We start from the raw sequence: 14,803 nt of genomic DNA, 5'->3' as shown, positions 1-14,803 counted from the left end.
GTGGGAAAGAAGTTGGGGAACTGATGAAGTGTGGTGCATTGATGCTTGTATACTGGGAAATTACAACAAGCTGCGCTCTCCCGTGCGCTTTAGTGTAGCCTCAGGAGAATTAAAGTGATTTGCTGCTGCAAGAAAGAAAATGAACAAAACCACCTGAATACCGGGTGGGAAAATGAAACACCTTTAAAAATAAAAGATATCTGATGACACGCTGTGTGTGGGTGATGTTGTCTCTTGGGTGTCATGAGTAACTGACAGCACCGCCTCCTCATTAGAATGCTTCTTGATTTTCTTTCCCACCTTTCTCCAGCTCCACGGGGAAGAGTTCCAGTTTCTCCACCCTCTTCTCCAACTCATACTCAGCAGAGGAGGCCACAGGGTCCACCTCCTCATTACGGCGGTCGTAATCCTCGTTGGAGTAGGTGTTGAATACCTGAAAATGAGACACAAGTTAGATTGAATGCTATCTTTAGGGATATATATTGTTTTATAAAGCCTAAATAGGAACGGTATTTGATTTAGCAAAAATAACACTATCAAAGTTTCAACTGAGAAAATTCACAGTACTCTAGTGGGAGTGGGAGTTACACAACACTTCTTCTACGCTTCATCTGCAAAACAAACCCTAAGAACACTATCTGAAACAAAGCTTGAATAAAAAAACTACAACTACAACCACAAACCAGCATATTAACAAACAACAAGGAGGGAGGAGGAAAAGCATCCCTTTCGGATGCTTTTCCTCCTCCCTGCAAGAGTGGGATGTCACTTTACATCTCATCCCAACCAAGCGCTCTTACTGCTTTTTGCACCGAGCAGAGAGGGTAAAAGCGAAAAAGGCTGTGCACAAGCTGACCCAAACGTGTGTAGTGTCATCGTATCTGTACTGTAGCACAGTGTTCCGCAGAAAGCTGGCGCCGAAGATAGAAGCGAATGGGTATGCAAAGGTTTTTTTTAGCAGACAGATAAACTTGTACGCAAGTGCCCAGGCTTGTCTGCACGTTATTAAAATCAGTCACATTTTCCAATGTGCGTTTTATCCCACAAAGATTTTACAAACAGGGTATCAACCATCAAGAGTTATTCACAACAGTAGATGCTCATGAGTGATACTCGCAGAGCAGATCAATAATGCGTCATGTTGCATCACATGTGCTGATTAAACCCTAAAGCAAGATTTGTGTTCGTCACTTGGGATGTGTGTGCATGCACGCACTTTTATGAGATAAGAGATAGAGTGAAATCTTTGCACAATAAGCAAACAAGGTATCTTTTTTCAGTATTTTACATTAGTTGGAATAGTGTACAATAATGAATAGGGAGAGGCTAAAAGCATTGAAATTGTATGCCAGTTAAGATACTTGCGTTTAAATATGCCTTCCAAATGGAAGCAGAGTTATCTTACCACATGATGAAGACAAAACTACAGTAAATATATAAAGGGCATCCTGTTTAGAAGGCAGAGGGCTGGTTGCACACAAAGCCTGTGCACACTGACTATGTTGTCAAGGTTGGTTTTTATTCTGTCCTCTGTGTGATCTGACTGAGCTCTATCCTTGACCTCCTTGTCATCAATCATTCAGTGTAATCAACAGCACTGCATTATTAACACTTGCATGCACATACGATGCACGCACATAGATAAATACTCAAATACATGAACATAATGTTACATAAAGAATTATAGAAGAATATAAGCATAGGGAACACTCTAAGAAATCAGTAGAACGCACAAATCCGCACACACACAATGTTGACAAATGCTAACTCCAGCACTTGTGCTGTCCTGAACGTCCTGGCCATTGGCAGTCAGTATATCCTCTAATGGCCTCTCTCAGTCACTCTGTGCTATCTGCAAACACATTAGCATGTGACTAGAAGGAGGTCATGAAGGAAGATGAGGACAGATGTGGGTGGATCTGTGAGGGAAGGCAAGCGAAGAAGAGATGGTGGCAGCGCACTGATGTCGAAAGATAAGAAAAGGGCTGGAGAAGAAATTTAAAAAACTGAGAAACAGATGTACCAACAAGGCAAAGGATGGAGAGGAGAGCGTAGGTGACAGAGAGAGGGAATGACAAGTTAAATTAAAAAGCTTGCACAAGGGAAATAAGAATCGGAAGATAGAAAAAGAGTGAAACAGAAACAGAGAGTCAGACAACACCATCAAATTGGAAAGCTTTTACCTGCAAGACAAAGACACCTGATAATTTAACTGCCGGTACGCATCCTGTTCAAACACAAACTGTTTGGCCCAGCTCAGTCAGCTCAGTAACTTTAAGATTCAAAAAGCAAGAACCCAGCTCACTAACTGTTAAGGACTGGATGAAAGAGGCAGAAGAACTTGCTGACAACATGGGTTAAACTGGTGCAGTTTAACAACAGATTATGTATAAAGCCTACTTGTCCCGTGACAGCTGGATTTAGTTCTGACAAAAACACACTTTTTGACATGAAATAACATTGGTAAGATGATGGAAAAATATGCAAAGAAAGAAAAATTTGGTTAACAATTCTGTGAGACTGAACCTTGGCACTATGGTGGGATTCTGCTGAATAAGGGAAGATGAAAAATAAAAGGCCAGCGAGTAAGAACACACATGCAGCTCACATGACAGCAGCGAGGCAGTCACTGCGAGGCACAGATGGCTATACTTAGAATGCCCAAAGTACAATGTAATGTACACTAAACACAGCATAATGTGTTTGTCTGCTGTTGGAAAAAAGAAATCAATAATTTCAGCCACGTGATGCAAAGTAAGCGAAGCTGACAACACCTTACATTTCCTTAAGATGAAACAAAACCTGACAGCTCCACCAAATACAATTTGAAGCATATCAATATGCTAATAATCCACATAATCCAATAAAAGGACCCCTGGAAACAGCAGTCAAAGTCAGTGTTCCATTGTTATATCAACTGTTCTGTTAATGACAAACAGCCATACGTTTTCACTCTCAGTTACAGTCGGTATTGTGTGGAGGCTTCTCAAGATGCACGGCTGTAAGCACTTTTTATGGAGAAAAGCTTGACACAAGTGAAGTGGGCTTTCTCCCCATGTGGTGCCCCTCTAGGGCTGAAATGAAAGTCTCTCTGTAGGATTTTACACAACACACGGACATTTACATGTAAATATATTCATCGACACTTGCTGCACTTTCTTTCAAGCCCAACATGCTGCTTTGGATCCAAAAAAGGTTTTCAGGACTGACATAGAACTGCATCACTTTGAGAAAACAGTTTTTAGAGTACTTGATGTTGTTTGAATCAAAACATCTGACCCTAAAACTTATTTGCATCGTTTCATCATATTCTTAAGTAGTATCCTTCATTCATACACACACCGACAAATGCTCTCAACTCCAAACACACAAAAATACACACATTACCCACGTAACAGTCTGTAAATGACACCATTAATGCAAAAGCATCGCTCAAGAGGCTCAGATGTTTAGACCAACTCAAGTTAGCACTTAGCCTTAGGATGTAAGTGGTAAATATGTCTAGTTATTAAACATTTCCACATGTTGAATCCTGATTTATGTCATGGTTTTGCTGTTAAACAAAACTTCTCAGCCTCCTCAGTCATACAACTGTTGGGTGTCTTTTGATTGACAGTGATTAGCAGAGGGCTAATACTAAGATATAGGGGGAAAAAATGAAAAAAGCTAATAAAAGCAAAAACCAATCAGGAGAAAACCTGGACAAGGACAAAGCTGGAGGAGATACAAAAAATGGTGGAGAAAAGAGTAGAAGCAAAAAAAAAAGGGAAAACAGTATTCATTTAGATAGGGAGACAAACACAATGACTTGGATGATTCATAGGTTGAAGTAGCAGCAGACAGGGAGGCTACAGAAGAGTGAAGCAGGCAATAACAGAGAAATACAGAAAATGACATTTTTAAAAAAGCAGCTAAGGAGTGAGCGAGGCCAGGGGTAATTTGCTCTAGGGGTCGTCTGAGTCCCTGCCTAAGACTGCAGGGCATGGCGCCCATTCCCATAAAAACAGCCTCTGATGGTATTAAACTGGGCCTTGTCTTGCAGACAGTGGAGAATGCACAGGGAAATAGGAGGCTGTAAAAGCCAGGAGAAATGTTCCCAGTGTTGTGGCATGAGCCCAGCAACCCATGCAGTGGATTAACTACCACCTGGCGCACACACACATACATAAACACACAAAGTCCGCTTTGCTGCACCACCACAGCACATTTGCATTTCATAACTTCTACCTGTAGCCACCCACACACACATACAGCGTGAGCTGGTGAGGCTGGTGAGCTGGTGAGAGGAAAGAGTCTGGAATCTGGCAACGGGGCACTTGCTGATGGTGGCAATAACCAGCTGAGGTTGACAGATATGAAGAGACCGAGATGGGAAGAAGATAAAGTGAGAAAAGAGAGATACAAACTGAAATATTCAGTCTACATTTTTAAACGGAGGTAAGTGTGAGAATTCAGGAATTTACAGTCAATTCAACGTCAACCTGTCAGTCTTCTTGACATACATCTTCCGTCATCTGAGGATGTGACAGGGAGTGTCACAGCTGAATAAGTCAGCATTTTTTTTCACATTTCAGACAGTTACTGCATACAGAATCATATTCATGCAAGTGGACAATTTTGGAGGAGAAGTAGACTATGAAAATCTTCTCCCAAACGATAAAAATGTTATGTCCGAGTTGTGTTCTACTTTAAAATGAGCAAACTCAGCTAAAATGTTTTCATCTTAGTTAGAAGCCACACGCATTTGCCCCTTGTCCTGTTCCCCTTTGATGTCCAAAGTGCCCATCCACCCATTTAGAGAATGGATGGGTAGCTTTGGAGCTTAGAGACAGGTCTCAATGCAATTTCTACGTAACCAAATTACACAAATCTGTGCAACCGAGGCCTTTAAAAAAAACACCGCAGCCTTTTGCATAGTCCAACAACCTGACAAAAAACACAATCGCCAGATTAGTTATTCATGTAATCAAAGCATAAAAGATAGATACCTAAAGATATTTCATCCTGCAGTGCAAAGATACAGTGGAATCATAGAATTTTTTCAGGACATGGCAACGAGCAAGTTGCTGTTTTTTGCTGCAGACTCATGCTGCCCAGTTCCTCTGTGCCTGCAGATGTGACCTGCATCTGACATTGGGAACAATGCACTTTAGTCCCATCCTCTCACTGGTAAGTTGTAATGCTGCTCTGTGACATTTAGTAGGTGTCCACAAAACACAAATACACGTCAGTCCTAACCATTCTTTTTTTATTTTATGTGATGAAGTTCGCTCTATGACTCTAAGTTTGTCCAAACACTTGTTGCTCTTATTAAAGTTTTTTTTGTAAAATAGATTAATTTATCATGTTTTAAAATTTTCTCCCATATAGTCGAGTTTTTTTTTTCCCTTCACTTTGAGCACAGGCCTTTGCACAGCCTTGGGTATTAGTGTTGCTGGCTTGTTGTAACTCATTTCACTCAACTCTCCAGACCACAATACCCCTCGCTGCAATGGCTCCCACCAACAACCAAGCCATTGGCCAGTGACAGGGGGAGAGACACACAGACAAAGGGAGAGAGGGGCCATCTTAAACCAAGGGAGCGGAGAAAATCATCATGTACAGTTGGTGGGAGGCGGGAATAAAAAGTAACACGACAACATGTTGCTTGTTGTAGCACATGCCCACTTGCTATGTTATGTAGCTCATTAGGCTGCAAACTTGGTAATGTGTGGGATCATGTCTCTACAAAGCCTAAAAAAGACCCCCGTTTGATCTGCACTATTGTGAATGTTTTTTTTTAGTTATTTTTTTAAATCCAGCATTCATCCATTCACCTAAATTGAGCTTGTGACTCTCTATAAACAAGACAACAATGACAGTGGAGCACTTCCTAAACACAAGCTTGACAGACACTTACACACTGTAGTAATAATCGCCACATATATCATAAGCAGGGGACCAGATCGAGTGGGTGGGCACCGAAGGATAGTTCATGACACAGACTGCTATGTGGCAACTGACCAGCCTCAAAAGCCACAAGGAACGTCTCGCCTTTCCCAGATCATTAAAAATGTATGCTCCCGGGAGGATTGGGTGACACTGAAACAAGCAAACAGAAACGCAACTGCATCAATAATGGAATGACTAAGATACATGTATGTGATAATACACGCACACTCAACATCTGAGTCCAGAGTTGGAGATAAATGGAGCAGGAAAAATCTTTGGTTTCATCATGAGTTTCCTCTCCACTGTCAGCATGACTTCCATGAAAGAAAAAGAAAAAAGAAAAAACTTTCCATTGGTCAACTTTAGCTGAATAACACCTTAAATCGCTGATTGGTTAAGGTGACCTTTTGGGGCAAATGCCTACATGGCGTCACATAACTTCTACTACCAGATCATTCAAAATTCAATAAGCCAAAACGTTGGCATTTAGCATCTTCGAAAGAAACCTAAAGAGACATCTGGGTCTCAAAGTCAGTCAACCGGGTGTCACAAGTTACATTCTGTAGCTGCTGTAGCAGTGAGGTAACAATCAATTGGCAGCAGTCTCACTTTTGATTGTATTTTAAATTAACAGTGTATTGCATGAAATAACTACATAGTTTATCACTTTATTTTTCCACACCGATATAAGTTCATCATGTATATCATCTATAATTTGAATTAAGAGCATGCATTTTTCATGATTACTAAAAAAAAGTCTACATTAATGCTACTTCTGCAACCACTACTACTAATTCATCCTCCCAAGGTGCTCAACTGTTTGCAGTAAATGCTCTTAGAGTTGTTGTGACACATTTCTTATCCTCCCAGAATGGCTCCAAACATGACACTACATTGATACAACAAAGGACTGTTGTAATTTCATGTTTTTGTAGACTATGACTCATTTAATGAAACCAAACTTAACCGAAACAGAACCCCACTGCAGCACGAGACTGCACTGAATGAAACTCATTTTTAGCATCGTATTTCAGGGATGCATACCTGAATAAATAAACAAAGAAATAAATTCAGCAATGCTGTTCCACATACTCAATATCCTCACCCAGAAGCTGACTATCCTAAAGTAGAGCAATCCTTTCTATGAGAAAACACAGTAAGAAGACAAAGTTGCTGGCGACAGGCCATTTAATTTGAGTTGGTCTTACAGAACAGTATCAGGCCATGCTCCAGATAAGGATGCTTTGGAATCCCACATGTTTACTGTTGATCCATGTACATGACAAAATTATTGGATAAACTGTCATTAACAAAATGGGAGGGAGAGGTCAGCAGTTACATACTGGAGGCCTCAACAACTATGTACTGAATTAAGGGCAAACAAATGTGGCTACAAATCCTCAAGTAAAATAACCATCTCCGAATGACAGGATGTACGTTGGCATTTTGTCCATTTTCAGCATCAGCAACTTTGGCTGAACATTTTGATTAATAAAGAGTAAAAAAAACAAGATGAGTTACATACTGCAGCTTAATATGCAAACACACAATGCAAAAGTAAATGCAGAGAGTAATTGTTGGATGTTTTGGAAACCCAACGTTTTGTAGGAGGATCTAATCTACAAGTATGAACATGTCAGTTACAGGTAAATAAGTCAGTGACCACATATCATCCTGTTCACATTCTTCTAAGTACAAGAAACCAAATGTTCAATTCCACAATATTCCCCATTATGCTGAATAGGCATCACTGTCCCGAATGTGTAGCAGAGCAACACAAAAATCTGGTTCCATCAACAAAAGCTTTGTTACAGATAAGAGGAGTGACACATATCTATCATATTGATTATAGCTCTGAGTTCAGATCCATTCTACTCAGCATTCCCTAATGGTGCAGCAGCAGAATCTAATGGACACAACCTCAGTCTGTGTGAGTCTGTAACAGACGGCACACAGACTTGAAGGGGCTGATTACAGTGCCACATTAATGGCCATTTAACTGGTGCTCTGCCTCAACTCATCACATCTGCTCGGTTCTTTAACGATATTGCAGCATCTTGACTGATTGCAGTTTGTCAACAGGCACAAAAAGGAAGTGAATGACACTCATGCGGGAGGGGTGGTGAGCAATAAGAGAGGTATGACACACCAAACAGTGACCGAATACCACTGTCTAACTCCTGATGTGAAAAACAATACACAACAACGTGTGGGCGACAGCTTTAAGGTGGTAAAATTCAAACCATGATAGACCTAGACAGGAGGAACTGAATACTGCCATACATTAAGATGTCCTACATGTCATAAGAGCTGCACAGAATACACTTTGCACAAAAAAGGAACCAATTTATCAGCCACACACTGAACAGGCAAACTGGCATAAAGAGTAAAACCAGCAATTTCTACAAACACGAGACCTCATTCTCCTCTGTAGGTTAGTGTCCTCTGGAAGGCAGACAGCCTTAGTGTCTGGCAGCTCAAAGTAGTGTCTCCTTAGTGGGTCAGTGAGGATATTACAGCTGTGGTTTACAGCCTAGGAAGCGGCCGTGTGAGCCTGTATTTACTGTAGGCAAGGCAAACTCTGACCTACATGTTAAGAATAATCTGATGTTTAATAGGTATCCCATGTTCGTTTTAGCGTTAACATGTTAACATGTCAGCCAACAACATAAAGTGAAGCCGAGACTGATAGAAACGCCGTGAGATTTGAAAACATTTAACGATAAACCAACCAGACAGATTTCACCAGTTATTACAGCTTATCTTGAGGCAGACGTACATATCTGAATCTAGTTTAATGGAGATAAGTCCAATAGATGTTGAGATATTTGATCCTGGGCTGCACAGGTGTAACCGACTCAGGTTACTATAGAGCGATGCTGCCAAAAAATTGATTTCCCAACTTAATACTAATGAATGAATAAATCTCCTTTTTTGATTATCTGGACCCGTTGGCTCTCCTCTAAAACATAAGTTCCTCAAAATGTTTACAAATTATTGCCAAAAACTGGCTGTGAGTCATCTTTTCCCTGTATCTATCAGGAAAATTTCAAAAGAAAATAAGCCTTCAAAGCAGGGATGTTGTAATGATTATCCAACTTACAAGACAGAATTTGCAAGACTACAAATATGACATGAAGACGAAAAAAAATCAAATATTAAGTATATGACTCGGCAGTTTTATTTTCAAAGCCTTCAGCAGTCTACTCCCACAAGGGTCAAGCTGGACTCGTGCTGGTCTGAAGGCAGAGAAAATAGCTGTCTTTCACTATAAAGACGAACAAAAGACAGAACCCTGTTTGTTCCTCGTGTGCTGAAAGGAGAGGGGGCTATGATGAAGGGGGGGGGTGCATGGCTAATTGGGCGTAAGCTTGATGGGGGCGGTCTCCCTCTTGAATATTCTATATGATGAATGAGCGTCAGTCCTTTTCATAGAAAACAGAGGCCTTGAAACGGCAGAGAGGAACAACAACAGCACACTCTTTACTTGTTCAACCTAAATGGGACGATGGGCTTGGTAGTGTTCATATTCACCGTGGAGTTAAAGTGGCAAATCTATCAAAAGATAAGCCATTTTTTCAATGGTCAAAAACAAATCTGGGGGATAGTTTTCACTGATGCGAAAAACTGGTATTAGTGAAAGGTATTTTAAAAACACATGCGCAGAATACTGAATTTAGCATTATGCTTATGCAAGATTGTGTAACAGCTAGATTTGGCCATCGTTACAATGGGAATTTGATCAAAATGATGCAATAACTTCATTTTCAAGACGACCCCTGTGGAAAGATGCGTGCATTTGTGTGTTTTATGCACATGTGGTTCATTTTGAATGAGAGGGAAAGACAAAAGAGCAGAAGAACACACTGTGCAGAGACAGTGCAGGGTAATTAGTTAGCTAACATCACATTTTCTCCTCAGAATAACTGGGCTAATTGTTCTGGTTCACTACAACATGTTAATAGGCTTGATTCACAATCTGTGGGATGTTTGTGTTAGCTCCACTTAAAGCTCTCATACATAAACCTTCATCTGTCAATAGGGCTGTTTCCCATCATAAACTCAATATATTGTCATACACAAGCATAAACCCTCCCAACAGATCAACAGTCTGAAAGTTTCATACATAGAAATGAGATTTTACCCGACTAAATACAAGGCAAAGAGAAAAAAGAGCGATGTAAAGCATGTTTACTTATACAAACTTTAAGCTCTGTGATTCTAACTACTTAAGGATAAAGTCTGGAAAATATTTCCCATAATCTTTCAAATCCATCTCTCCAATCCTCAAACAACACTAAGTGCATTGTGTCAAACTCAGTGCGAATACAGCATCAAAACACTAAGAGGCAGATGCAACGCATACCATTGTGGTGCAATTACCACTTTTCCATGCGCTGGGAAAACCTCTACCATGTCTACTGTGCAACACAACAGAATTACATGTACACAATGGGTCCACTATATGCTGAAAATGAAGAGATTTGTGAAGACCTGTATGCGCAAAATATCCTCATCAAACAGCATCCTGATTTAAGAAGAAAAAAATGAGCCACAGCTTGAGAGAACACAAACACAGTATCTTGTGTGAAATTTGTGTGGGCGCTGAACCAGCGTGACTAACACATGCACAGATGTGCCGCTCATGAACATGTCAAATTTTTCACAGAGCAATTCTTCATCTACTAACATACTGACAAATAACATATTAAGGATTTAATTTCTGAAAACTTTCTGAAGCCGGATCATTTCAATAACGATCATATAACTAGAAATCACAAGATCACACAACAAAGCTAACTACAATGTGTAGTTTAACTATAAATAGAAGCCCATAGAAAGGAAGCTCTAGAAACGGTATTATTTCTCTGCTGTTTTAACCTACTTTCAATATGAGCTGCAAAAAGACTTTTATGTTGGACTGTGTTCAGTATGTTTACACACTCCAAAAAAAAAGGCTTCGACAACACTTTTCTACAGCATCTTGCTTACTGTAATGGGAGCAGTACTGAAGCCAATCTTCCTCTTTGGGGGGATGTCCTCTTTGTTTTCTTCTGGTAGACCAGGGATCTCTGTCAGATCAGAGCCCGGGTCGTAGACAATATCCTCGTCATCAGCGTAGAGGTCATCCTCAGGATCTGTGCAGCTTTCCCCCCAGCCCTGGTAGCAGGCATCTCCATCAGCATTAAAAATCACCCGCTCATTGCCAGAGTATTCCTCCTCAGGTTCTTCTGTGCGGCTCTTGAGAGATTCAGAAGGTCTATCTTCCTTTGAAGCATCCCCATCCACTTTGCTTTCCTCATTTGGTGGAGTTGCGGTGGGCGGCGGTTCAGGAGTTGTATCTTCAAATGTTTTGTTGGGAATCTCAGCATCATGTGTAGGTTTTGAGGCTTTGGAGACCTCTTGATCATCAATATGCTTTACTGAGTCTGAAGGTTTCTCCTCTTCCTCACAAGAGCCATTAACCTGATCTCCATTGGTGGTGGCCCCTGACAGATGCTGTCTGTCCCCCCTCAGAGTCTTGCTTGCTTTGTCTTGAGCCTCTATATTTTGTAGAGCCTCAGTTTTGGGTTCTGAGGGGCTCAGGAGGTCCTCAGAAGACGAGGATCCAGGAAACTTGCCTCCGACCCTGTTCCGGTAGGATCCACGGACTGGAGATTGTCTTGAATCATCCTCACTGAGTTCACCTCCATGGCGGAGGGATCCATCAGGTGAGTAGACGGCTCTTCTGCTGGTTCCTCTGCACAGAACACCCTGGTTGTTGTGGTCGGCATTTTCGAAAACAGCACTGAGCTGACTCACAGTTGGTGAGGATGCCTCTGTTCTGGAGCACAGGGAGTCCAAGGAGTCCGTGCTTCCTCGGTTGGACCTCGCCCCTCGCCAGTCATCGAGGTGCTCGTGGGAGCCCCTTTTATCACGTCCGTAGGGAAAGACTGGTGACTGGGACTGGTCACGGGACTGCTGTTCAAAAAGCTTCCTAGTTTCTGAGAACTTTGCTCCGGCACCTCCGATCCTCTCAGCTGATGAGGAATGTTGGAGCTTTATCACTGATCCATCAGCCTTGTTGATGAAGTTTGTGGGTTTCACCAGCTTCTGTGGCGAGGAGTCATCCCGACCCCTGGCCTTGGCAGTAGCATTTTCTGAGCCCATTTGCATGAACATGTCCTTAATGCGACTGACATGGGCGCCATACTGGCGGCCCCTGGGTTGTTTCACCCGCTCAAGGTCTTTGGGCTTCGAGTCTCCATCAATCCGAGGCTGGTCAAAGGCTTTCTTGAGCGCCTGAAATTCAGCCCGGTAGGCATTGCGGTGGGGGGAGGCACTCCGGAGGCTGGTCCTCTCCCCCGAGGCCTCCGTCTTCAGCATGATGATGTCTTTGGATGTAGAGGGGATGTCAGCATCGCTGTGGCCTCATTAGATTCTGGAAGTGAGGAGTCTAGTTGACCTACTCCAATCCTTCAAGCCCAGTCACACCTGCAGAGATGAAAAGAGACATAAATAGACTGCATTTATATAGTACTGTTCTGGTCATGTTGCACATTCCTTCATTCATGCAGAGCTCCTTTTTGTATGGACACGTACACACGCATCAGTGAAAATACCACTGGGGGTATTTTACTTGAGGATGAAGAGTGGAGGAACCAGGCATCTAACCACTGACTTCCCAGTTAGTGGGAAACCCACTCTTCCTTATAATAGACTCAATTTACAACACTCCATAATGTAAGTTCCAGAGGGATGAATATTCAAACAGGCATACAGCAATATCTCATAAATAAAGTATCTCTCTTTCATCAAAACAATAGTTAATAAGCAAAGTTGGACTTTTAAATCAAAATGGTTACAAAGCATGAAAAGAGTTCTCACCATTATTGGTACTCCTCAAGGGCCAAATTATTGTATACTGTAAATGTTCACAGTACAAGAGAACTCTGTGCTTTAAAGCCTTCTGCACTCTAAAAACACCCTGAAGATACATAATGTTTAAGAATCAATACATACAATAGGCATTAGTGCAAAGACTTAAGCGGTTATGTTTAAAATCATGATGTGCTGTAGGAAAATGCTTGCTTCACCATTTCATTCCTCCCTATAACCCTTCTCCCTGTTCTCTACGGGAAACTGACATGTTTCCCCAAACCATCAATGGCTTTAAGGTGTTTTCAACTAAATGCCAGCCCTCACACATCACCACACATGGTATCTGCAACATTTACTGTACAGACAAAATGTTGGAAGAACAAGATGTGTGTTAATGCTATCTCACAGACAAAATACAACATATTATATGAAAGGTCTTTAAGAATAGAACACATATTAGTGACAGGCCAGTTATAATGGTTAAATATTTCACATACACAGACATAAACGTTTAATCCAATATGGAAATGCATACCACAGAGCCATGAAATGGGGAAACAAAAAGCTGGGACAAAAATATGACCAGGAACCAGGAGGATCCGTTAGGTCCCTCTGGAAACCAGAGCACAGGGGTATATATGCAAGCGCAACAGCAACAGTGACTAACACCTAAATGTCCAGCTTCAGTGTTTATTATTCACCGTGCTGGACTCTTGCAGGTCATCTATGTGAAATCCTTGTGCAGTCAGTTCATTCGTTTGAACTTCAGGTAAAAAAAAACAACCCCATGCTGAGGATACATGAAATCAGGAAAATAATGATTGGAGGTAATATAAGAAAGACAAAACTGAGGGTTTAACATAGAGTCAGCTGGATCAGACAAACAAGCGCACATCAGCCACATCGCGCATAACATGACAGCTCAGGTTCCCCTTCCCTCTGGAACGGTTTGAACATTTATTCGTTTACATTTTCCTTGAGCACATTTCCGCAAGAAGTGCAAAACATATGATTCATCTTTCTTAATGATCCCAAGAAGACGAAGTTAACTGTGAACCACAAACCTCAGCGATGTGGCTCCACTGTTAGAAAAACAAAAGACTTACATTCATGGCTCCAGCTTTGTTGAACGCGTGGTACAAACAACTGTAATCAAAAGGGTAAACTGAGGGAAATGTGAATGCTCTCGTTGCAAAAACCTCTCGAAAATCACATTTCTGTCTCTCGCTTGTAAATAGTCCCCGGCGGAATCACCACTATTGAGACGCTTGGACATACTAGAGCCGCTACAACGCCATTGCAGGCAGAGGGTGATGCTGCCAGTTGCACAATAGGGGTGTCGGTGCAGTTTGGCAGCTCATCTCACAGAGAGCTGCACTGTGGCAGCGTTTGCCAGACGGCAGCGTCCGATATATGTCCACGGTGAAGTACAGTAGACTCGCTTGCTGCTATAATAGTCGGTTATTTGAAAATGCACCGCGTCATGTGACAGGTGCTAAAAACCTGAACTGCGGCAATGGTTCGGTCCGATAATCTGCTGCGCGGAGGGGCTTTCAGTGAGCTGCAGTCTGGCATAAATACCAACACACAGCAACTGTAACTTCATCGGCTGCTTAGTGTTCATCAGAGGGCTTTGGGTGGGGTTGACAGGGTCAAGGGCCATACTGATGCTGTGTGATGTGTGTTCAAATGAGGGTTTCTCAAAGTGCGGCATGCGGGCCAGCTAAATGGTCTTTGGGTGTTTAAAGCTTGAAAAAGCAACGTAATTAAGTGCATTTACTCAGATACTATTTTGGACTATTTTGGTATAGTTGCACTATATGTAAACATGTGTCCATGTTGTGCTACTTTCTACTGTAAACTACTTCCTGTTTGGATGCAGGTTATTGCTGCATCATTTGTTACCAGTTGTTTGGCCTTTCTTCTTTTAGAATTGTTTAAACTGTGAATCAGCAAAGAAAGCACTTATATTGTTTGCATAGACATATTAAACGGTAACATTTAGCGTGAT

At 41.7% G+C, this 14,803-nt stretch overlaps 1 protein-coding gene across 4 annotated transcripts in view; it reads right to left on the bottom strand.

The window, feature by feature from the left end:
* Positions 1 to 14,803, bottom strand: part of ppp1r9a (protein phosphatase 1, regulatory subunit 9A) — a 50,536-nt gene that overhangs the window by 30,234 nt on the left and 5,499 nt on the right. For 3 of the 4 annotated variants that reach the window (XM_072371009.1, XM_072371012.1, XM_072371011.1), the window contains exons 1-3: positions 13,899 to 14,209; positions 10,924 to 12,405; positions 301 to 433 (exon numbers count right to left, since the gene is read on the bottom strand). In XM_072371009.1, coding sequence (XP_072227110.1) covers positions 301 to 433; positions 10,924 to 12,297 — 1,507 coding nt within the window. In that variant the 5' untranslated portion in view covers positions 12,298 to 12,405; positions 13,899 to 14,209. Of the gene's footprint in view, positions 1 to 300; positions 434 to 10,923; positions 12,406 to 13,898; positions 14,210 to 14,803 lie in introns of those variants that run through there. The other variant, XM_072371010.1, reaches the window with a different exon arrangement.

Source organism: Leuresthes tenuis, unplaced genomic scaffold, assembly GCF_036924035.1.
Source record: "Leuresthes tenuis unplaced genomic scaffold, fLeuTen1.0.hap1 SCAF_18, whole genome shotgun sequence".
Taxonomy (NCBI): domain Eukaryota; kingdom Metazoa; phylum Chordata; class Actinopteri; order Atheriniformes; family Atherinopsidae; genus Leuresthes; species Leuresthes tenuis.
This window is presented reverse-complemented; position numbering and strand designations above follow the sequence as displayed.